Source organism: Anguilla rostrata, chromosome 13 (assembly GCF_018555375.3).
Source record: "Anguilla rostrata isolate EN2019 chromosome 13, ASM1855537v3, whole genome shotgun sequence".
Classification (NCBI taxonomy): domain Eukaryota; kingdom Metazoa; phylum Chordata; class Actinopteri; order Anguilliformes; family Anguillidae; genus Anguilla; species Anguilla rostrata.
The window spans coordinates 10,287,851-10,310,995 of record NC_057945.1 but is presented as its reverse complement, the minus strand read 5'-3'; the positions used below and the strand labels follow the sequence as shown (position 1 = coordinate 10,310,995).

The following is a 23,145-nucleotide window of genomic DNA, read 5'->3' as shown; positions in this document are numbered from 1 at the left end:
TTATATATGTTAAATCTACATTGAAATATTAAATGAATCTTTTCATGTCCTGAGAGCAACAAAGATATTATGTTATCCACTACAGGAGGAGTTGGTAATGGTCCTTATGAATCATGCTTCTGATGTAAACAGCATAGCATTCGCATTTCAATCAATCAGTGGCACGACCATCTGTCTGACCTCCAGCTCTCCTGTTTGGTAATGACATAATTACATTAGAAAAGGAAATTTCATTCTGTTCCTGCTTTGAGAAAAAAAGTTTAGTATTCTTGTTTATCTGCAGCTTAATAAACATTTTGAATGCAAGAAAAAAACGTTATTGCATAAGGTCTTTAATAGTACTTACCCCCACATGGGTTTTGATATTCTTCCTCACTAACATCACTGATGCAATAATGCAGCATACAGGTCCTAAGCCACAACTGATGGGATCCACTAGAATATTCCATTGAAGACATTTAAGAAAAACCTTAATGGAAATGTATTCTACTGAGAATATATTGAAATAAAATATTTTATTAAGATATCACAACAGTTCACAATATATGGCCAAGTACATAAATTGCTGAAATTGCTCATTTCAGACATGGCAATATAGTGCACACCTGCACAACATACTCATCATAGTTTCAAAAAAAGGCAACATATTTACACTATGTTATGGCAGATTCCATTTCCATATGGAAATACTCCATGTTTGATGTAATTCGGTCATGTAAAAGTAAGAATATTCAGCATGACTTGTTAAAATGTGTAAGGGAAATAATACGCTGCGTGAGCAGATTCAGAGTGGCTGCACTGAATTCTTCAGCATGGATGAAAGACACATTTCACCTGGATTAACTAATTATTACCACTCTGCAGAGCACTCCCAATTGGGGATCATTTCTATCACTTAAATCCCCCTCATTCATGTTACACGTACCTCCATCCAGCACTTACTGTACTTCGTATCATTATTTTGACGTTGTAGCTTGTCATGTCTCCTAGTTTGACTAAGCATAAGTTAGGTCAGAGAGTAATGTTTATAGTGTGAACTGGACTTAATGTGTTCATGGCTATGAATAACTGTTGCAAAATAAGTATTGTACCTTATCGGACCTGTGTTTTGCAGTTGTTCCAATGACCTTCGGTACGTACTTATTGTGCGTCGCTTTGGATAAAAGCGTCTGCCAAATAAATGTAATGTAATGTAACACTATCAGACGTTGAATCGCTGAACTGCAGCAACGTCAGGTGATTTGTGGTCAGCTGGAGTCGGTGAGAAAGTCACACTTCACAGGGGGATGAGCACAGTGACGTGATGCGGAAAAGCACTGCACCTTACGCTCTGTCCTCATAAGGCATGGTCGCCGTGTTCGTGTCCTACAGCACACCACAAGGACAAACTCCAGCTCATTTTCCCATACAGCACCGTACACAAAGTCCATTATTCAAACTGTACGACAAGAAATACTTTCCCCCACCGTAAAGAAAACAGCTCCTGCCTCCACTTCGGTACTTGCTACTACTGCAAACATTTCCCATATTGTTATGGTGATAAATAGGGCCCCATGAAATCGGGAACCACATTCAACACAAGGCCATAATTGTACGGGAGAGGCGAAGACACACCATTCAGGCTACAGTCAGATTGATTCACTGAGAGCGAGCCGTACGCTGTGTCCAAGGCTGTTTGGTGAAGTCAGTCAGTGTTCTGCATCTGAGGAAGGGAGAGGGCGAGGTGTGGGCGTCTGTTTTCAGAACAGACATGTGACCTCATGTGGCACTGTGCAGGGGAAAATTGAGTTCTCCAAAGGCTTGTTTGGTAGTAGAAATTTGCCAGTCGACTGCAGTTTAGGCCAGTGTAATTCTCAATTCTGAGTTTAGTTACTCTGCTATAGTTTCTCTGAAGCCAAGATGATGGCGACAGTTCACAGGTTACCTGGGCGTCCTCTTTATCCCAAACATTTCATCTTTTGTGACCGAGAATATACATCCAGACAGGATTTCTAAATTCCTAAAAATGTCCAGTTAGGTTTCGCTCGTTCTGCAGACCATATGTAAACTAACTAATAGCCTAGTATTGCTATATGTTCATATTGCCCACCCACCCCTGTCCTTGTTTTTTGTAATGCGATATATGGGCGCCCTAATCGTTAAGACAACAGGATACAGGGTGGAGCTCCACACAAACATAGATATTGAGGGTTGTGCACTCTGGTGTAAATGTGCCCTTGAATGTGATGTAAACAGCCAGAATTACAGCTTAGAGAAGGACATATGATGTTGGCCTTTTCAAAACAATTTCTACGCTGAGTCAAACATCTTGATGAGAACATCACACTTCAGTTCCACTGAGGTTCATCTGAGAACCAGGATATGGAGTGCTGTGGAAAAGAACCTTTGGATCAGATTCTGGAGGTGACCAAAAAAAAAAGAAAAAAAGCCTGCATCTACCCTGGGGCATTCTATGGGATGTTCACAAAGTCTTGTCTGTCTGTTAGGGTTCTATTGTAGCTCTGTCTGTAACGGTTCTATTACAGTACTGTACTTTAGGGTTCTATTGTTTGGCTGTCTGTTGGGGTTCTATTGCAGATCATCTTCAGGCAGTCTGTGAGTGAATATGAATTACAGGGACAGATCCACTGGCTAACAGTTATTACTTGAAGGTAGCACTTTATGAATTACATGCACTGAATTAAGAAAGAGTTTAGCCAAGGTGTGTGATGAGATCTGTAGGGCAGCTGACTCTTGAGCCATATATGCATCCCATCCTGTGGGCGGGGTTGTATCCCTGTCATGGCACTTTCTCAGCTGCAGTCCCTTCTCTAGCTCACTGGTAACCAGCCCTGTTCCTGGAGATCTACCGTCCTGTAGGTTTTCATTTCAACTCTAATTTGGCACACCTGATTCTACTACTTAGCAGCCCAATGAGATCTCTATATGTTTAGTGAGGTGTGCTTTGTTAGGGTTAGAGTGAAAGCCTACAGGATGATAAATCTCCAGGAACAGAGTTGGTGACCACTGCTCTGGCTGTTACTCTCTCTCATATGAATGGAGGGCCGTCTGACCTGCTCTCCTTTGAAAGACAGACGTTTTACTTCAGGGGGTGTAGTTCAAAGATACATTAACAATAGGGCTGGAAAAACTGTCATATTCACAATGAACTGAGAAGAATATGCTTTTGCAATATTAAAGCTGTTAGTCAGTGCTTGAAGTAGGGTTGCAAAGAAAATGTATTTCTGTTCATTTCTGTGCAAGTCACTAAATGTATATTCATTGAGAAAGATATTTTAAAGAAATATCATTTTCTGTACAGACCTCTGTGCTACCTAAGCACACATTTCTGTCTGAATTGGTTACCTTTTTGCTTAAACAGGGAACAGGGAGTACAGTTTCAGCAATCTTTCTGGAATATTCATCACGGTGTATTTTCACATGTACACACGCATTATCTCTCGACCTTCATGGCATGTGGTCCCAATCAGACTGGTGCTTTACAACGGTCTGACAAGCACAAGCTCCTGCTATGTTGAGTCCTGAATGAATATGTCGGCCTTGTGTGTTTGAATGAATATTAAATGTTTGAACTGAAGTACCCTCCTTCCTGGGCCTCTCATCCATGTGATGTGAATGCTTTTCTGACAGGGCTTTGGTGCAGCGCAACACTAGCTTTTGAATTTTGAATATGTATGCAAGAACAATTGCACCCAGAAGTAGCCTTCCACAAGAAAGCATCTTTCATGATGACCTGCTTTACCCACACTGATACTTCTTTAGTCCTCATGTTGAGAGACAACAAGAAGACTCCAAAAACAAATGCTAAACTTAGAATCAACTCTAGATCTTTTGTCAGCTTTCTTCTGCATAAACTAATGATGCAATGACACACAGCTCGCCAAGAAGCAGCTGAGCCAATTGTATAATTATTGGTCCCCTAAAATGGAGGATCTATGAGAGCTGTAAATGCAATGCAGTTCACCCGTGATAGCTGCCAGTCCGCACCTCATATTCGTTTCATTTAAAATCCAGTGTATTGTGGGTACAAAGCCGTGAAACAAAAATTGTGTCACCATCCAAATACTTTTGGATTGGACTGTACAAACATATACAAATTCTTGAAACACCTTGGAGAAACATGAAAGAACAGCAGCTGTAGTCTTTAATGTACCCTTCAAAAAGTTTTTTCCCCTTACTTCCTGAATGTATCATGTTTTTACTAGGTAATAAAAAAAATCTTGTGTGGTTTTATTGTCTCGTTATCTAGCAGTTCAGCTGCATGCTGAAAACTGCAGCCATTTTGTTCTGTCCAGCCTTGCTTCATGGAAAACACATGTAGTCATGAGAAATTACCATCACAAAAAGATTTATCATTGAATGCAAGGTTGCTCTTTTTAAAAATATACTTCCTACAACCTATGTTCCTCGCTATTTTTCGCTACTGAAATGTTATGAATGCCTGGAGATGTAAAAGCGCTTAAATGTCATTCCAAAGGAAAAAGTTTGGCGCAAAAAAATGAAAGAAAAGAGAAGGCTTGGGGAGCAAGTTCATTACTCATCTTTTTGTCTCATAAACTTTATTGCTGCGTTTCTTTGGCTTTAATCTCATTCTTTCCGTTGCTCCCCACCTCAGCGCTCTCTCTCTCTCTCCCCGCTCCCCCGCCTGCCAACTTTCCATAATTAGGGCTCCGTCTCCCCCAGCTCTGCGAGCGCGGGACGCGCGGCCAAATGCAGGCCTCTCTGGGGGGATTTGGACAGCGTAAACACAACACACATCTGGAGGACTCCAGGTCCCTGACACTTTACAAGAAGCAGGCCGGGCGAGCAAGCGAGCTAGCGAGCGAGCAAGCCCCTGAGGAAGACTCATCTGCCTTCTCCGCCGCAGCCTCCCCCGCCTTATTCACATTTTCCATCCCGCGCCGGAGCGCCGTCGGTCACAGGGACGTGATGCAGCGCACAGAGCCCTCGTAGCCCCCGCCCCCCCCCCCTCCCCCCCCAAACACTCCCCCGTCTCCCCAACCTTCTTAAAAGAAAACACGAGTGAACGCTTTTGCAAAACATGGAAAGACACGAAGGCGTGAAAATTTTGCATTGACTTCAATGTCAGTTTAAAGAGTTCAAAGACTCAGCTGTAGAAAAAGCCCAAAGACAGTTGCGGCATTTAAAAAAATGCTTTTCTATTAAAATGTCACCGCGGTGTACGTTTTCCACATGCTCAGTTTTGCCAAATAACATCCTATTACAAATACTGAGGATTGATTTATAGATAAAAAAGGTCCATTGGACATAACAACAAAGGTTGAAGAAAAGATGTCCCATAAAATTAGCAGAAGCAAACTGTTTGGTCCAGCAGGTTGGCACTGTCCGTTGGAGGGGGCCGTGAATTATGGGAAATCCCCATGAGCATTTCAAACAGGAAGTCCCACAGAACCCCAGAACCACAGACCTGGGAACAGCCTGGAGAGCAGAGCAGTGTTTCCTGTCCCTGCAAGTAATAAACCAGATGAGAACAATGAACGAACCGCCACAACCCCAGGCCCTCTAACCACGCACGCCTCTTTACCTTCGCCAAGTGAAATCCTGGATTATTTAGAAGCATTGCAAGCAGGTGGCTTTGTATAAAACACCAGGCTCTCAGAATAAAAGTACGTGCAATGAAAGAGCTGGAATTATGGGAGAATCAGAGTTTCCACACGCACAGCTACAGTACAGAAGTTACTGCACATCTTATTCTGATAACTGTGGCTACGTGAATCAAATTTCTCTTCTTTCCATGTACTTCAAGGTTTCTTTATTTGTACCCAAGGGCAACTTCATTGATTTAGATGAGCTTCTCTCAAATCAGTATTGTGCCTGTGTATGTGTGTGTGTGTAAGCACACATGTACATGTATGCATGTGTATCTCTGTGTGTGTGTGAGTGTGTTTATGCAAATATTCACACACACTGTATAAACACACACACAATCACACATGTACACACACATGAACCCATAAACATATATACACACTCACACATTTAAACCCATAAGTGGGCTTATACACTTGTACATCGTTATGTGTGAATATGTGTGTATGTTTATGTGTATGAATATGTGTGCATACAGCTATATGTGTGAATGTGTAATGTGTGTTTGTACTTTTATAAGTGTGAATGTGTGTGTTTATATATGTGGCTGAGTGCATGTAAGCACACTTGTGTGTGCATGTGTGTGAGAGTGTGTGTGCACGTGTAGGCTGTATTGGTTTGGGGGAAAGGTTATGCATTCTTTCCATTACCCAAACCAAATCAATGTGCTGAACTTCCAGCCAACAGTCCCTCCCCCCTCCCTGGCTGTCACAGGCAGAGTGGAAAGAGTTGACCCTGTCAGTGCAGCAGGCGTGCACACACACACACACACACACACACACACGCACTCATACACTCACCCTCACAGACACACACACACACGCACGCATGCACACACATACACACACTCACTCATACACACACGCACGCACACACATTCAAACAAGCACGCATACACATGCACACACAAGCACACACAAACACACACACATCGACGATGAGAAGAGGGAGAGAGAAGGAGAAAGAGAGAGAGAGCAAGACAGAGAGAGAGAAGGAGAAAGAGGTTATATATGAAAGAAACACAACACAGATCTCAGCCCAGTACCAACACACCCATAGCACTCAGAAGATTATTATAAGCTCCCCAGTGGGTCCCTCTAATGAAATCATAACACACTTATATTCAACATCAGTGAACTGTGGATCACACTGAGATGGCAGAGTAACTGCAATGTTACAGGCTTATCACAAGGATTACAAGTGAATACTCTAGTCAGGTTGAAGATCCTTTGGGAATGCAACCAAAGATTTTCTATAGTAATGCAATTATCAGCTCCTCCAATCTCTGCTTCCTTATTGTCAGAGGTTCTCGTTGATAACAATGGGTTTCCTGCTCTCCTTTAAACATTATGTGCTACATTATCAATATCTATGCCTGACGAGGTGAGGCAGACCTAATGACAGAACATCCATTGCCATAGGTGTTGCCCATGGCCCCACCCCTTCATGAATATTCATAACATCTATCCAATTAGAAAATTTCACCTTCAGCAGTAGAGACATAGCAGTCTGAATGCAGAGGAAACTGAGGATCTAATTGGTCTCCAGTCTGATTTGCTTCTCAGTTCATTGGTCTCCCAGGCCCAGCTCCACCCTCTCTGGCCTCTGGCAGCTGTGTGCAGCTGCTCTGGGTGAAGTGGAACATACTGGTGAAGATACATAAAACGGTTGTCATGAATTTGCGATCAGATTATTTGGTTTCGAAAAGGTGTTTTTGAGCAGTGTCACAGCACTATATCTTTTTGTATCGTTAATTGAGAATAGGGCTAAACAGATGAGCAGTTTATCTGAAATGATGTGGTCGATACACCCTTAGAGCTTTAAAAATAGAGCTTCAACAAGGCAATACGCTCTGTTGTGTATGACAGGGCCCGGCACAATCTGCAAAGGACACAACGAAAGGCCAGCAACACCCTCTTCAGTGTGGAGACTCGAGAGCATTATCATGGAGATTCAAGTGGTGAATGAGTTCTAATCCCAAGAGGCGTGTCAGTTAACCATTTCAAATGATGTGATGTAATAAGTTTCATTTATGTAAAAGGTTAGGCTTGTGTCTTTTTTCTCTTCTGCACTGAATGTTATACAACCAAATAAATGGCTGGCCAAAAAATTGTGGTAACAATTAATTGATAAGCACTCAGATTAGAACTAAGTTTTTCTTCATTAAGACCACTGAATGCACTGTTTTTAATTCTAGCAGAAGCTTGTTTTGTAATATGGATTTACTATCCATTTTATTTGCCAGAGAACATAAACTGAAAGTTATAACTACAGTTTAAATCTCTGTATAATGCATCAGTTCAGATGAACATAAAGGCAATTTTGTCTGTGTTTCTTTCTCTGCAATGTTCCAGTTTTCACACAAACATAAACACCAAAGAAAATAATTAAACTTTCAGCACGGCCTGGACTTACCAGTCAGCAAAATGGGATCATTCTTGTATGTGCCATATAAAAGTACATGCAGAAGACACAATTTATTATGGCAGGTAAACCCAGTGAAGACATCCAGCTTGACAAATTAGAGGCACATCTTAAAGATATAAAGGCCTGGATGGCCCAAAAATGCATCCATTTGTGCGTTCAGCAAAGACTGAAGTATTGGTAGTAGGCCCCAAATCTTTGACAGATAGAAGTTATTTCTATGTGTCATGAACAACATCGTAACCCAATTCCATTTCTGTACTCTTCCCGGGGGCTTCTTCCCCATCACCCCACCCTGGGTTCACAGACTTCTCTGGCCCCGACTCTCTCCAGGTTCTAACACACACCATGGCACAAACTGAATTCTTATGTTCTTCTGACTCACCGACTAAGCTGTTCTAACCTCTGCTGGCTATTTAAATTAGACACCGATAACTAGTAAAAATCGGTTTAAACTGATTGAGGGGGAAAAGGACCTTAATATACATGTCTTTGCTTGGCTATTACCACCACTGATTATTTTGACAGACTCCTCGTTACTTCCCTAGGACTATATAGTCTAACTTTAACTACTGACAACAGGCCAGCCAGTGAAGAATGGGCTTCCTCCAGAGATTTCTCTCACCAGGGATGTTTTCCTTGCTTCTGTTTTTGTGTATTTTTACTTTCCACTGATGAGTGTTTTTACCTCACTTCCTGGTTTTTCTGGGGGTCAGGCCCAGTATTTCCCAATTTTCACCGTTCTAAACCTCACTACCCAGGCAAAGCAAAACGAGTGAGTCTTCCAGCAAACTTCTTCCTGCTCTGGACTAACCATCTAAAAACGCGTTAAAACAAGGAAACTGCCTGACCACCTGCAACCTACAACAGGAAAGTACCAAAAACAAAACTTAAACAGACAACAACATGTGGTAGCAGAAAATTGGCACACAAAAGCAAAGGTAGTCTTAAAAAGGAGTCTGACTCAAAAAGGAATCTCTCAAAAAGCCCCCCACAACTGAGGTGTCTTCAGGCTTTATCCAGCTGCCTTTTGGTTTGGACACAGGTGCGCATCGTCAAGTAATCAAGCCCCAATCAGCTCCACCTGCAGGATTAAGACATGCACGCAGACTCACAGAACAAGGGAACGTAACAGTGAACCATGACCACCTAAATAGTATCCTAGCCCATTCAATTACCATGGCTGAATCACCACACCCATTTGTGAATGCCTACCTAAATAGTTATGGTGCACCTTGTTCTATGCAGGTCCAGCTATACGACTATTTCTGGCTACATTGCTGCAGTAATAGCATGGGCAGAACACATCAACCTACCCTCAAACTTTTAGCAGTTGAGGTTTCTGTGTTCTCTATTACACCCGTCAGGAGATCTTAAGACTAAAACCATCCAATCAGCTTTTAGCTTACTAGTGTAAAAATGTTTTTAAACGGCTAGTGTCACCTAAAGTAAGGGTGACATTAGTAAACTAAACCATAGTCAGTGTGGTTCATACACATCACATTCACAACCCCATCAGAATTTTACCATCAAGGAAAATATAGAGACATAAGAAAAATTTGGTAAGTACTTACAGTATAGCAATATATCATCCCTTAGATGAAGGAGCTGGTGGTTTCCAAGTCTAAGCATATGATGACGTGTCTGTCCAAGCATCCTGTGGATTTTTTGGGTGCTGGATACAGGCCAGTGATGTAATGGCTCTCCTGGCCAAAGCCCTTTGTGCCTCAAAATGCAGTGTATTCAGCAATGCAATAGTGTAGACAAAAACACTCCGTCTGGTGTATACAGTAAATTGAACATCTTTTATTTAATAAAAAAAGTCGTAGACACGTGTGTGGATATACATATATACATACATATATACCCCACACATACATATATTTGGTCATATACACGTCTTTTTATTTTATTTACAATACCAAAGTACAGAGCAACACAATAGTTTTACAAAAAACGTTATTGCTCACACTGAAACCCAAGAGTCAAATATTTCAGTTACAGTCCTAAAGGGTACACTTCTTCTCTGTCTTTTCTTCGACTTTTCAAAGAAACAGAATATTTTTTTTTTGTCTAACGTGACAATCCTGAAAAATGTACATGACACTGCAAACTAGGTCCTGAAAGGTCAATGCAAACAAAACAGCCACAGCTGGCAGAGAACAGACTGTCTATGTGCTGAAGTAAAACGACATTGGACCCACTGTCCATTCCAGGGATTTTATCACAGGTTTTGGAGCTACTGATTAGTTGCATTTTCTGAGACAGAGAAGTTGTTTCCTTTCTTGACCAGGGACACGTAATAGTGTTGTCACCCTTTGCATGAAAACCAGAGAGGAACTCAACCAATCAAAGAGTACGTTGGTGATAGGAAATGCAACAATGCTCATGATGATTGGTGAATACTTTCTGGTTATACTTCTGGTGTCCCTTATGATATATAGGAAGTACACTTTGTTGTACGTTGCTCTGGATAAGGGCGTCTGCCAAATGCCTGTAATGTAATGTAATAGCGTTGTTCTGCTTGTAGTTACCAATATACCCTGTGATTGGTGAAGCTCCTCTCTGGTCTGCTCCTCCTTCCATTATCCATGGGCAGGACCATATCAGCCATTGTGGAAGCCTCCAGTCCGAACTCTCAGCTCCATCGCAAAAATACCCACAGAGCTAAGCCTTGCACTCAAGCTGTCAGTTGCTACTGCTGATGCTATGTCGCTAATGGTATCTGTGTGAAGAAAGGTCTTTTGTAGGGAAAATATAAGTAGAACCCATTGAACACAGGGTACAGGTTCCAATTAACTAAAACAACTGACTTGGAAAATAAATCTATCCACTGTAAAGCAAAGTTCAGGATTTTCCTTTGGCTTGTTTTGGGGAGAAAGCATTAAGTTAATAATTGACTTTGGGCAACAGACCTTTTCCTATTGCTATGATCAAACTGCTGTTCTGCGTCTCACGGATAAAATGTATTTTTCAAATACTGAAATTACAGGTCGTCAGATCAGAAGGCTGCAGCTACAGGTAGTAAATGACAGAATAATAACTACAGAGACCCACTCTCATTGGTCACTATAATTTGATACCATGTATCAAAAAAGATGTTCACCATGTAAAAAAAGATGTTCTCCAGTGTCAAAAGTTCAAAAACGCATTCATACAAAGTCAGTTAAAAATCTGGGATTTGACCATTCTCATACCTTCAAACAAACAGGAAAGGTAAGAAAACGTAAAAAGAGTTGAGATGTGTCACACCTACTCTCAAACAGATAAGTCAAACTGCTGATAAGGCGCCGGTTTAGCAACAATAAGTTTAATTCTGTTGAAGTTGTGATGTAATACATCTTGGTCCCTCTTGTAAAAACTGAGTCTGAGTTTCTAGCATGTATTTAACCCAATACAGTCATCTTGATTGACCAGCGAAAAATCTAGTTTGGTAATGTTAAAATAAATATTTTCTCTTTCTCGTGTATGTGTGTGTGTGAATGTTTGTCTGTGCGTGAGTGTATGTGTGTGTGTGTGTACAACACAGGCCAAGCAGACCATCAAAAATACCGGTAGTCTCCTTTTTGCAATTGTTCTTTTCGGTAGAGAATATAAACCTGTGCTGTCGCTTGCCGGGCAAGGTCAAAGTTCACGCTGGCCATCAGAGCACGGAGAGGTCGTGGCAGGACTTGGAGCGCACCTTCAGGGCCATCTTCTTGTTGTTCTTGGCGACGAGGCGGTCGAGGAAGCGGCGGGCCTTCTTGGCGACGCTCTCCTGGCGCTTGTAGACGGACCGCCGGCGCTCGTTGGTCTCCTTGCTGTCGCGGCGGAGGCGGATCTGCCGCACGATGCCCTCGAACAGCTCGTCCACGTTGTGGTGGAGGGAGGCCGACGTCTCGATGAACTTGCAGTCGAACACCACGGCGCACGCCCGGCCCTCTGTCGGCGGAGGGGAGAACAGGAGAGAGAGAGAGAGAGAGAGCTCACGCTTTCCGGCTAACACCCGCCATCGATCGATCCAGCAGCCACAACGTACTCCATCCTCGTCTTTCAATCGTGAAATGGACGGTATGCGTTGAATCAACAAACAGAAGAAATTCTGGAAGGGCGGCTACACAACTAAAAAGATGTGGAAAGTGTGTAGAATGGCCAGTGCATGGCCACACCTTTGCCTTCAACTCACTCTGGGGTAAACCCCACCTAGGTGCCTAGCCCTGCAGAGAACATCTGCATCCTCAAGGCTGAATGTAAATGTTGGATGTTGAAAGGTTTAATCTTCAAATGAATAGTTCACTTTCTGGACAATATTTTATATATATATTATTCCAGGTTTAGTGTATGTTTCCAGTTGGCCCAGACAGTTTTTGTGTGCTATGGAGGCTATTTTGATGACCTGCAGGCTGTTGTAGGGAAAATCATGGGTTTGAGGTTTAAAGCAAAATAATACACTTCAAGTAACTCCAGAGCAACTTGTGCAGTGAGGTTATTCCTACAGAGGTCGTACATATGTATATAACCTGATTATATTTCTAAATAGTATTCTATATCTTATCTTTGGTTGGAACTATATCCTGTGATGCATGACTTACGTCAACAATACTGTACAGACAAACAAATTACTGCCTGAGGGAGAGGACCTCAAAACAAAAACAGATCGACAGGACAGAAAAATGACATTGTGTCACTTTCTCAAACTACCTTCAGGCAACACAGATGTATTGAAAATGTAGCTAGCTGCCCTCAAAAGGGATGTCAGCATGCCAAGTTTCCTTCCCGCTTTGACCTCTCAGCCTGGTGCAACTCCTCATCCGTAAATGACATTACATTACAGGCATTTAGCAGATGCTCTTATCCAGAGCGACTCACACAGCTTTTTACATAGCATTTACATTGCATCCATTTATACAGCTGGATATATGCTGAAGCAATGCAGGTTAAGTATCTTGCTCAAGGGTACAACAGCAGTCTCTACCTGGGAATCGAACCTGTGACCCTTCAGGACCAGCTCCTTACCCATTATGCTACACTGCCGCCATAAACGTAGCTGAAACTGACGTGTAGCTTCAGTTTCACTTTGTACCTAGCTTGGCAAGGTTAGCCCCTAAACCCCGCCTCCCTGGCCCTGGGAGAAAAGAGCCCGAACAGCCTCTTCCACTGAGGAGGGAAGAAGTTCCGGCACAATTTTTAAAACTGATTTACATTTTTACACTTGTGAACAAAACACCATGAGAGTAATATTCCCACATGTATGGCCTCTGGGAACATAACGTAGCTGCACAATCTGCTTTCGAGTCACAATAAATGTTTTTTTAATATTTTTTTAAAAATTGTGAATCCATGATGGCCCCTATACCAGTTACTGCAGAGCTGGCTGGTGGTCAGAAACTGCAATATCCTTCATCGCTCACAAAACTGTCTGGGAAAATCGAATACTGTATATTAAAACTGAAATGACATTGAGAACCTCCATAATGTGAACTATCCCTTTAAAATAAAGTCCACTGTGTTAGGAGATCATTCAAAAACAACAACAAAAAAATAAATAAATACAAAAACAAACAATGCTGAACAACATAAAAAAAGACTTGCTCAGCATCGCTTAAAGCAGTGGTTCCCAAACTCGGTCCTGGGGGACCCCGGGATCGCAACCACAATTGCGATCCCAGAATTTTAACAAGCTGTTCCTTTTTCTTAATTAGGTGCTTTTCATGTTTAGAGGGGTTATATACCCTCTGAAGCCACATTTATGTCAGAAAGACCTGGCATGCCATGAAGAATAAAAGTCTCATGTTCACATTGCGCTTATCGTGCTATATTGCTAACAATTACATACAACAAAAGTTTTTAACTGATCACATTAAAGACTGAGGTGACAATGGGCTCCTAGTTAGGTTGTTGAGTACATGTGTTTAGGTTCTTTCTTAATTTATTTCTTAAACTTAACACAATGCAGATTTGGCTCATTATTGTTTACTTTGTCTTAATTCTTCGATAACTACCGAATAGCTTTAGTGGCAATGTGTCCATACTTTCACCAAGTAGGAGCCCAGTGACTGACCTCAATCTTTAATTTGATCAGCTAAAACTTTTCTGCCTCTCTTTGGGTAACTGTTTTCAATATAGCACAATAAGCACAATGTGAAAATGGAACTTTCATTCTTCATGGCATACAGAGCTATTTCTGAAATAATGTGGCTTAAGAGGGTAAACAGTCCCTCTAAACACGACAAGTATAATTAAGAAAAATTAACAGCTTGTTAAAAGTCTGGGGTTGCAATTGTGGCTGGAACAAAAACCAGCTTACGCAGGGATCCCCCAGGACCGAGTTTGAGTTTGCACTGGCTTGAAGCCCGATTAATCTACATAAGAAAAGGGCACACTGTGGTTAGATTGAACCGAGCCTCCGCGTGGCACCGTGAGTTCTGGCCCTGCCTCACCTTCCACAGCCACCTCCCGGCAGCGCACGAGGTCGCTCTTGTTGCCCACGAGGATGATGGGAATGTTCTCGGCCTGGCGGATCCTGCGCAGCTGTATGCGCAGTTCGGACGCGCTCTCGAAGCTGGAGCGGTCAGTGATGGAGTAGACGATGACGTAGGCGTTCCCCACCTGCATGCAGTAGTCCTGCACCCACTTCTCGTCTTCCTCCTGACCCGGGGAGATGAACAGGAGCTCTTCCATATGACATGGCACTGTGCGCTGAAAGCTCTACACACAAACACACTGCATCTGCTTTTTTCCCCCTGGCGTAGTGTGACATTTTAATGTCTTACCATTTTTAAACTTTCAAATTGCACAGAGAAATAAATGCTGAATTCCTATGTAATAGATTAGTTTCGGTCAACCAACAGTCAGCCAGTGCAACTTCATTTTCGCATCATTTTTCCAATTACCCCCCGGTGACCTCACAGTCACAAAGACATCACCATCATCGATATCCTTGTAAAGCAGCATGGGACAAACCCACACGTGACTGATATCACTCGATCCCCCCCCCCCCGTGCACGCAAAGATTGATTCCTGGTGTAATTACACCCCCAGGACACCAGTGTACCCTGCAGTGGCACAGTGTGGGGGCGACTCTGTCGCTCGGCCCAAAAACAGAGTGACAAACATCAGATGTGCTGAGCACAGAACACCCAGTGCCCAGGCCGTGGCCATGGATTTTTGCTGCAGGCTGGTGCCGCTACAGATTTCTCCACAACACTGAGGGAAGGGCAGCTTGGCCTTTGGATACGTTAGCTGCTCTATAGCATGTTACCATGGCACACTCTGAAAGGCTGCTGCTCATCACTCTGGTGCACTGCTAAAGGCTGCTCCTTGTTACCATGACGCACTGCTAAAGGCTGCTGCTTGTTACCGTGACACACTGCTAAAAGCTGCTTCTCATTACACTGGTACATTGCAAATGGCTGCTTTGCCAGTGGTCACGTTACTGGAGTTAAACACAACTGGCTGCTTCTCCTTTCACACCAAGTTGACACTGTATATGTTCTGGTGCTGTAACCCAACGTTCAGTTCTCTTCGGCATTCAGGTATAATGCACCAGACTGAAGTGTTAGAGGATCCATTGAAAAGAGAAGGCACTGCATGCACTTGGTCTTAAAATGCAAATTGCTTTCTGCAGCTCCATAAACACCATGAAAAAGTGCAGGCCATTTTCCAGAGGGTTTCTACTCAATGCTAAAATTTCCATTAAAAGCCCAAATCCTGCCTGTGCTATGCCTGTTTGAGTAATTAAATGCTTTCACATTTTGTTTTCCTTCTAGGATAAGAAAAGCAACAAAACAGAATCATTATGACACCTCTACAGTTGGAAAAAACTACGAGTTGCATTCCCAAGAAACCTGCAAATAATTGAAGACCTTCCAAAAAACACACAGAGGAATTTATGTATTCATATATTTTTAACCACTAATCAAAAAATAGTCACATGAGTGAGAGACAAGGGTGATGAGATTTCATGGTTTTACCTGCTTTTCTGTTTCCCATGTGTCCATTACGATAAGGGTGGTCTCCTCGCCGTCTACTGTTAGTGTCCTCTCGTGGGTGTCCTCTAAATTGGAAAACAAGAGTGGCCCGTTTGGTCAAAAGAAAAAACAACAGGGGACAGTGACCAGTAATAGGAAATGGCAAACACTGACCAGCAACAGGAATAGTGACCAGCAGCAGGAAACAGTGACCAGCAACAGGAAATAGTGACCAGTAGCAGGAAACAGTAACCAGCAACAGGGAACAATGAGCAGCAACAGTAAATGGTGAGCAGCAACAGGAAGTAGAGACAAGCAACAGGAAATAGTGACCAGAAGCAGGAAATAGTGACCAGTAGATAGAAACAGTGACCAGAAACAGGAAACAATGAGCAGCAACAGGAAACAATGACCAGCAACAGGGAGTAGTGACCAGCAGCAGGAAACAGTGACCAGTTCATTCTTTCTTTAGCGTGTCATTTGTCTTCTCAGGTTAAGACATAAACATCTGTGTTTGCTACCACATGCACATCACATTCCCTTTCTTTTACATCATCAAAAGAGGCAATAAGGAATGCTGGGTATCCTTGTATAAGACATGGGATTTTAAAGGTAAATAAATAAATAAATAAATAAATGTGCAATATTAAGAAATTCCACAGTGGATCCAGAAGTAGGTCCTTAAGATTGCCCATCGTAGTGATTTAATGTACTGGATAACATTTATTATCTTTCCATAGCCTGCATTAGTTGCTATGGCTGTTCGTCACACGTACAGCACGTGGTCAGTGAAGAGGCCATGGTGACAGCTGCGTGTTTCTGTTTACTCTCTGCGGCAGAACAGAGGGAAGGAGTTCAACTAAACAGTTTACTTTTTCTCGCAGGGAACCAGCAGTGTGATATAATGTCATTTTTCACTGTGTTTACAGCCAAACATACTGTATGTAGGGTATGAGGCTGCATGCTGTACACCTCTCCAGTCTGGTTCCCTGTGTCCGTCCACTGTCCCAAACGACACACATTATACTGCCAGGGATTCCAGAAAATCAAAGCCTTCAGAGCCTAGAAACACAAAATTGTATCTAGCCAGACGTACATGGTGTTTTAGGTAGATACATGAAGCATGTCTGGTTTAGTCTGTGACCTTCTGTTTTTTTTTCTGTTACCATTTAAAAGTGACTTTGCCTGCCAAAGAAGAACCTTCAGCACAACAGCACAGAGCTGAGCCATTCGGGTGTGTTCAAAGGTGCAAAGTATCCATTTAAAGTCTTCTTTGTGTCAACAAATGGCAAACCCATACCCAAATAGATATTCGCTGTTTATTTGCATAATCAAGGAAGGCCTTCATCGGCAAGCCTGTTGCCAAGGACATCTTTCATATTTAATATTTATATGTACAAATGGTTTCTAGCTCTCTTTAAAGCTGTTTGTGGAAAAAAAATCTTTAAATCTTTTAATCAGACTGTATCTTTAAACATAAATGCTATTTCATTAACTGACATTAGATTTTAGTTTGACAATGACTATAATTATTTTTTCATTTTATTTTATTTTTACAGCAGTACAGTAACTTACAAAAACCCGCAAACCAGATAAATGCACAGAAAGGTCCCATGAACTATGCCTCTGACAGGAAAATGTTCAGATTTCTTTATTAAGGCCAAGGAATTAAATTCTTAACTGATGAATATTGCTTTTAATTACATTAAATAAATCAGCATAACTTTTTAAACAAAGGATGTGTGCAGGTGACGTTTGCAGACTTCCAGAGGCACAAGTTTGCTTGAGTCTAAACCTGTGATTAAACCTAAATATGCGATCAAGTAAACCTGCCATTAATCCTAAATATAAACTTAAGTTTAACACCGCAATTAAATAAAAAACTGGTATTAATTCTAAACTTGTAATTAAACATACCTGCAATTGAGTGAAACAGTACACCTGTGATACAGTAAACCTGTGAGTGCACCTATACCTACAATTAAATCTAAATCTGTGATCAAGTTGACATGTTTATTTAAACCTGCAATTAAGTCTTTAACCTGCGATCAAGAGAAGCAGTGATTAAGTCAAACCTGTGATTAAGTGTCAACCTGTAGGGGCTGCTGGGTGGCTCATCTGGATAAAGCACCATGCTTCGGTGCATGGATGAGGCACCCAGACTGAATTAGGACCAGTGTTGACCATGGCCGTTAGATCTACTGGGTGACACCCCCCCGGCCCCCCCGCTGGTCAATTGGTTGCCTGTTGACTGAATGGAAAAGCTGCAAATGAAATGTCTTCCTCTGACTCAACTCTATGCAAGCTCGGCTGTGGGCTGCGGTGTGAAAAGAAGTAGGCTGGAGACACCGCGTGTATCGGTGGAAAATCGCGGATGTCTTCACTCCCCCAAATCAGCTTCTCTGAGGGGCCAATATGACGGATAGGAGGGGGGCGGGCTGTCTGGCGGTCTGTGTAAGGAGGCAAGGGTGTATAATAAAATATCAGAGGATGGAGAGCTCCTTCCTCAGGGCCTGACAGAGCTGTCAGTGTGACAGGATGCAACACTACTCTCCTGGGACTGAGGAACACAATGCCAGGTCAGCAAAGCTCCCCCATTGGTCGAGCCACGCAATGGCAGGCCAGCAATTGGATGATGGCTAGTGCTGGCTAACCCAAGAGCAACCAATATGCTGCCCACTACTTCTGCAGGACTCAAAACATAAAAAGCAACAACGTTTCAGATTGAATGTGTTTGCTGCTGATCAAATTCTCTCACAGTGTTTCATTATGATCAGCCAAGTAAAGATGTTATATCTTGTAGAACGTTATATCTATATTCTACGTTTCTCCAGCAAGTTTATTTAAATTCAAAGATTTATTATGCAAGTGGTATCTCAGATGAGACAGGTAGAGTAAACATGTGGTATGTTTAATATGTATTTGTTTTTTCAAATTCTGGACCATTATAAAAATAAAGAGTTGCAAAATATGGTTTGTGATAGCTAGAATTACCAGTGAACTGTTAACTTATACCAAGCTAGGCAATTAATGACAATGTACACCTGTTTGCATTAGCCATCAATGTGCTAATACACAGTATAAGTGATTAGCCAATTATTTCGTCATTTAGAAATTATTTAGGCTGGCGATTGTCTTTTTTTAAAGAAGATTTGTGCCTGACAATGTACAGAACCTTTTTATATTAGCCATTAAAACACAGGATGCAATCATAATTCAGCTTTACTCTATAATCAGCTAGGTCTATCATATACAGCCAGGTTGAGAATTGTTGGCTGTATAAAATAAATGACCTTTATTTTATGACCAAACATATGGGAAGACTATATACTTTTATTATAAAATAAATTATTTTTTTAAGGACACTTGTACTATTGAATAATATTTTTTTTCTCAAAAGCATAGGTGTCAAGTTTATTAGCTTCCATGGGACTCTTTTAAATAAAATGAAAGTTAAACCTGCAATAAAAACCTACTTATTTGAGTTAACCTCAGTCTTAAACTGTATAATGGCCTCCTATCACTTCCTGTTTTACTAGGGTATAAACATGATGTAATACGCATGTAAAATTGTCATCCATCACCATGGAGACAGCAAAAAACTGCCAAATCAAAAGAGACAGATGGCTGTTGACAAGACAAATCAGATAATAGGTATAAAAAATAAAAAAAGAAACACGAATGGTTTAATGTAGCACTAAGCACTGTTGAGGGAATAATCAAAAAGTTTCAAACATTTGCAAACATGCAAGGAGAGGCCACAAGCACATTGTTGCTTCCACACACAGTGAGAAAGATTGTGAAGGAGAAAAAGAAGAACCCAGCAATGGCAGTTCAAGAAGTGCAGAGTTTATAGCACCTTGGGCTCACAAAAGTCTCAACCTCAAACAGAGAATGCCACCTCCCTGACAACAAACTCCGCAGCATGGTTTCATGAAGAAAGCCCTGATGTACTGAGATCAAAAGATCATTTTTAGATGATTTCAACAGTGCGGCTAACCACACACTTTCCATGTATTCTCCAGCTATGCAGTTACTCTGCTTAATCTGAAACACCTGAATCAATATCTCATTATCACACATTGCACGGTGTAACATGTCATAACAGCACCAGGGACACATTGTGACAAACATAACCCCTACCCATGTGGGAGTTACTCATATGGAGTCAGGAAACCTGTACGCAGAGCCAAACACAGAAATCAGTCACACTGCACAGCCAAACACAGGAATCAGCCACACTGCACAAAAAAAAACACAGGCATCAGACACACTGCACAGCCAAATACAGTAATCACTCACATTGCACAGCCAATCACAGGAATCACCCACAGTGCACAGCCAATCACAGGAATCACCCACACTGCACAGCCAATCACAGGAATCACCCACACTGCACAGAAAAACACAAGAATCAGCCACACTGCACAGCCAAACACAGGCATCAGACACACTGCACAGCCAAACACAAGCATCAGACACACTGCACAGTCAAACACAAGAATCAGCCACACTGCACAGCAATTATGCACAGCCAAACACAGGAATCAGCCACACTGCACAGCATGCATGCACAGCCAAACACAGGAATCAGCCACACTGCACAGCATGCATGCACAGCCAAACAGGAATCAATCACTCTGCGCCATTTCACACAACAGGGACTCAGGGGACTGCAGCATGCTGACATGTTTTAAAAGAACCAGAACGGACTTTCCCTCCCTCTGCCATAAACGCACTCCAAACACAACTGGCCCATCTGCTATGGAGATGTAACTTTCTGCTGCAAACAAATATACACTTCTGCTAAAGGATTCAACTTTTGTGATTGCTCAAAAATAAAATAAGCACAAAATGCTAAATAAGACACATTTCCCCTTTGCAGAACTTCAGTATCACTTGGAAAGTGTCAAACAACAAACAAGCAGGCCTAAAACACAGCAATGTCTTTGTGTACGATGTGCAGATCAATACTGGCTGGCCATCAATGCTCTGGCGTCAGTCATCAGAATCCGATGGCTGTGAGATCAATTGTTTAATTGTCTGCAGGTCTGAGAGGTTAGCCACAGCTATCTGGGGCAAATTCTATTTCAACAGCATGACTGTACAATAAAAACAGAAAATTGCAAACTGAAATGTATAAAAAGAATCATGGTCCTTGCTTCTTAATGTATTTTCTCAAAGATGCAATTAGTAAGGAATGATTTAATTCAAAGACCCTTTATGAAGTTCTATGCACATAGGATTTCAGAATATGAATAATAATAATAATAATAATAATAATAATAAGTTAATCATACCTCCAAGGTGCTCATTTGAATCCTTCTCCTGTATCCCAGCAAAGATATTAGCAAGACTGGACTTTCCTACTCCGTGGTCTCCTAACAGGACTACTCGGTAAAGACAGTCTGCCCCAGAGCTGTCGGAATCTACCGACTCAGAGGACCAGTTGATGCGTGAGAGAATAGTCTTGTCCCCGGGATGGTAGGACGCAGACTGACCGAGCGGCGGGTGACGCGGGTCTGCTGGTCCATCTCTGTCTCTGGGGACTGACCGGTGGGACGGGTTGATGGGAGAGCTCGCCCGTCTCCGTAGCGTCTCCTTGCTGTCTCTCTGCGTGTTTAGCGTCATCTTCGAAGTAGAAACAAAAATTACAGCTTTAAAATCGAAGGGAAAATGTATTGACTTAAGTTTATTAAAGAAAGAAAAAATATCGAAAAGTAGCTAAAGCAAAACATACTTTTTACACCCCCATTGGAAGTAAACAAACACGCAAAGAATACAAATAAATGAATCCGTTCTTTTTCAGAATCAATGCTTTAGAAATATGACGACGGGAAATAGGCTTATGTATCTCGACATTTTACAAGACCTTTTAAACTTATAACTATGCATTGGATTAAATGACAAACCAGATGTTAGGTACCTGTAGCCATATCCAAAGACAAAATAGCTCAAAGTGTACATGGATGACAAAGCAATTACCTCAATAGCTGTACGTTACTTATAGTTTATTCACAATCAGTGCCATGAACCTCCAGTTCCCCATGTAACTCAGCAAAGAACACTCAAACAAAAAAGTTCTGGCGTGCCGACGAGCCAGGGGCTCAGCGAAGCGCTAGTTATTTAGATGCAACAGCACAAGTCTCCAATTTTCCACTTTGTTTTTGTTGAGGTTGGTTGTGGAACGTTGTAACGTTATACCCCAGGAGTCATGGCAACAGCCAGCAAAGTTCCACAACGCTGTTAAAAATTTAAGAGTGGAATCAGGACAGGGAGAATAGGGTATCTAGGATCACACACACACTCACACACACACGCGCGCGCGGAGGATGTAGCCACAGCACATAAGCTAATGAAATACAACTGATATATAAATTGCCAACAGGAAATAAATGGCAATGCATTGTTCGCTATCAGTGATATCGCATTGCGCAATTAATGCATGGATACAAGTATACAGAATTATTAGATAATTGCGCATTGTCAGACTAGTTTTCTGACGAACAATCGTCTTATGCGAACACTTATGCGAGAATATTCAGCATTACTGCTGGTAGGCACTGCAACTTTTCCCAGTGCCACATTTTCCATTTAGCGTCATAGGAAAGATACCTCCGGGTCAGTTTCTCACAAAGTTCAGCGAAACTCACCAGTGCGATGTAGAATTTCGTTGCGCAATCCCCACACCCCGAGCGGTGTCAGACCTGCGGGTCTTTTGTGACTGTGAGCGCTCTGCCTCTCCCATCCGTCATTCTCCGTCCGTGCTTCAAGTTGGGTTAGCATTCTGCGAGTTCACTTTATTCTTATTTATGAACCCACCCCGACTCTATGACGTTGACCGTAAGTCACTTCCTCTTAATAAACAAGCCTGACCGTTTGTTTCTTATTCGTGTGATAGAAGCATTTCACCCATCACCTCACCGCTGTTTGTCTGGAGGCTACTCACTTTTCCAGTTTAATGTTTAGCGGAGTATTTACATTGTGTGGAATATGCACAACGCATTCACTTAAGCCCATACAAGCTTAACATTGTGTTTTATAGATTAAAACAAATAAGGAAAAAATAGCTCTATTCTTGAACAAGCATGGTATTGCATGTCGCCTCTTATTCTATTACTATATCTAAAATTCATATGGCACAGCTACTAAGCCCATTTTA

General features: G+C 42.0%; 1 protein-coding gene and 1 long non-coding RNA gene across 5 annotated transcripts; both read right to left on the bottom strand.

The window, feature by feature from the left end:
• Nucleotides 1-4,540: 4,540 nt before the first annotated feature.
• Nucleotides 4,541-9,044, bottom strand: LOC135238152 (uncharacterized). The gene is made up of 3 exons (XR_010325027.1): nucleotides 8,660-9,044; nucleotides 7,096-7,256; nucleotides 4,541-5,467 (listed from the first exon to the last, which is right to left on the bottom strand). It is a non-coding gene; the product is annotated as an uncharacterized LOC135238152 (long non-coding RNA).
• A 776-nt stretch (nucleotides 9,045-9,820) lies between these two features.
• rem1 (RAS (RAD and GEM)-like GTP-binding 1) lies at nucleotides 9,821-22,812 on the bottom strand. 4 transcript variants are annotated; one of them, XM_064304739.1, is made up of 5 exons: nucleotides 22,637-22,812; nucleotides 21,485-21,614; nucleotides 15,987-16,069; nucleotides 14,454-14,721; nucleotides 9,821-11,955 (listed from the first exon to the last, which is right to left on the bottom strand). In XM_064304739.1, the coding sequence occupies exons 2-5, from the start codon at nucleotides 21,612-21,614 to the stop codon at nucleotides 11,678-11,680; spliced, it is 759 nt and encodes a 252-aa protein (XP_064160809.1). In that variant the 5' UTR covers nucleotides 22,637-22,812; the 3' UTR covers nucleotides 9,821-11,677. The 4 variants fall into 4 exon arrangements, with proteins under 4 accessions (XP_064160809.1, XP_064160806.1, XP_064160808.1 ...); XM_064304736.1 differs by having other exon boundaries at nucleotides 21,284-21,614; nucleotides 22,637-22,798; XM_064304738.1 differs by having other exon boundaries at nucleotides 14,454-14,661; nucleotides 21,284-21,614; nucleotides 22,637-22,798.
• Nucleotides 22,813-23,145: the final 333 nt, after the last annotated feature.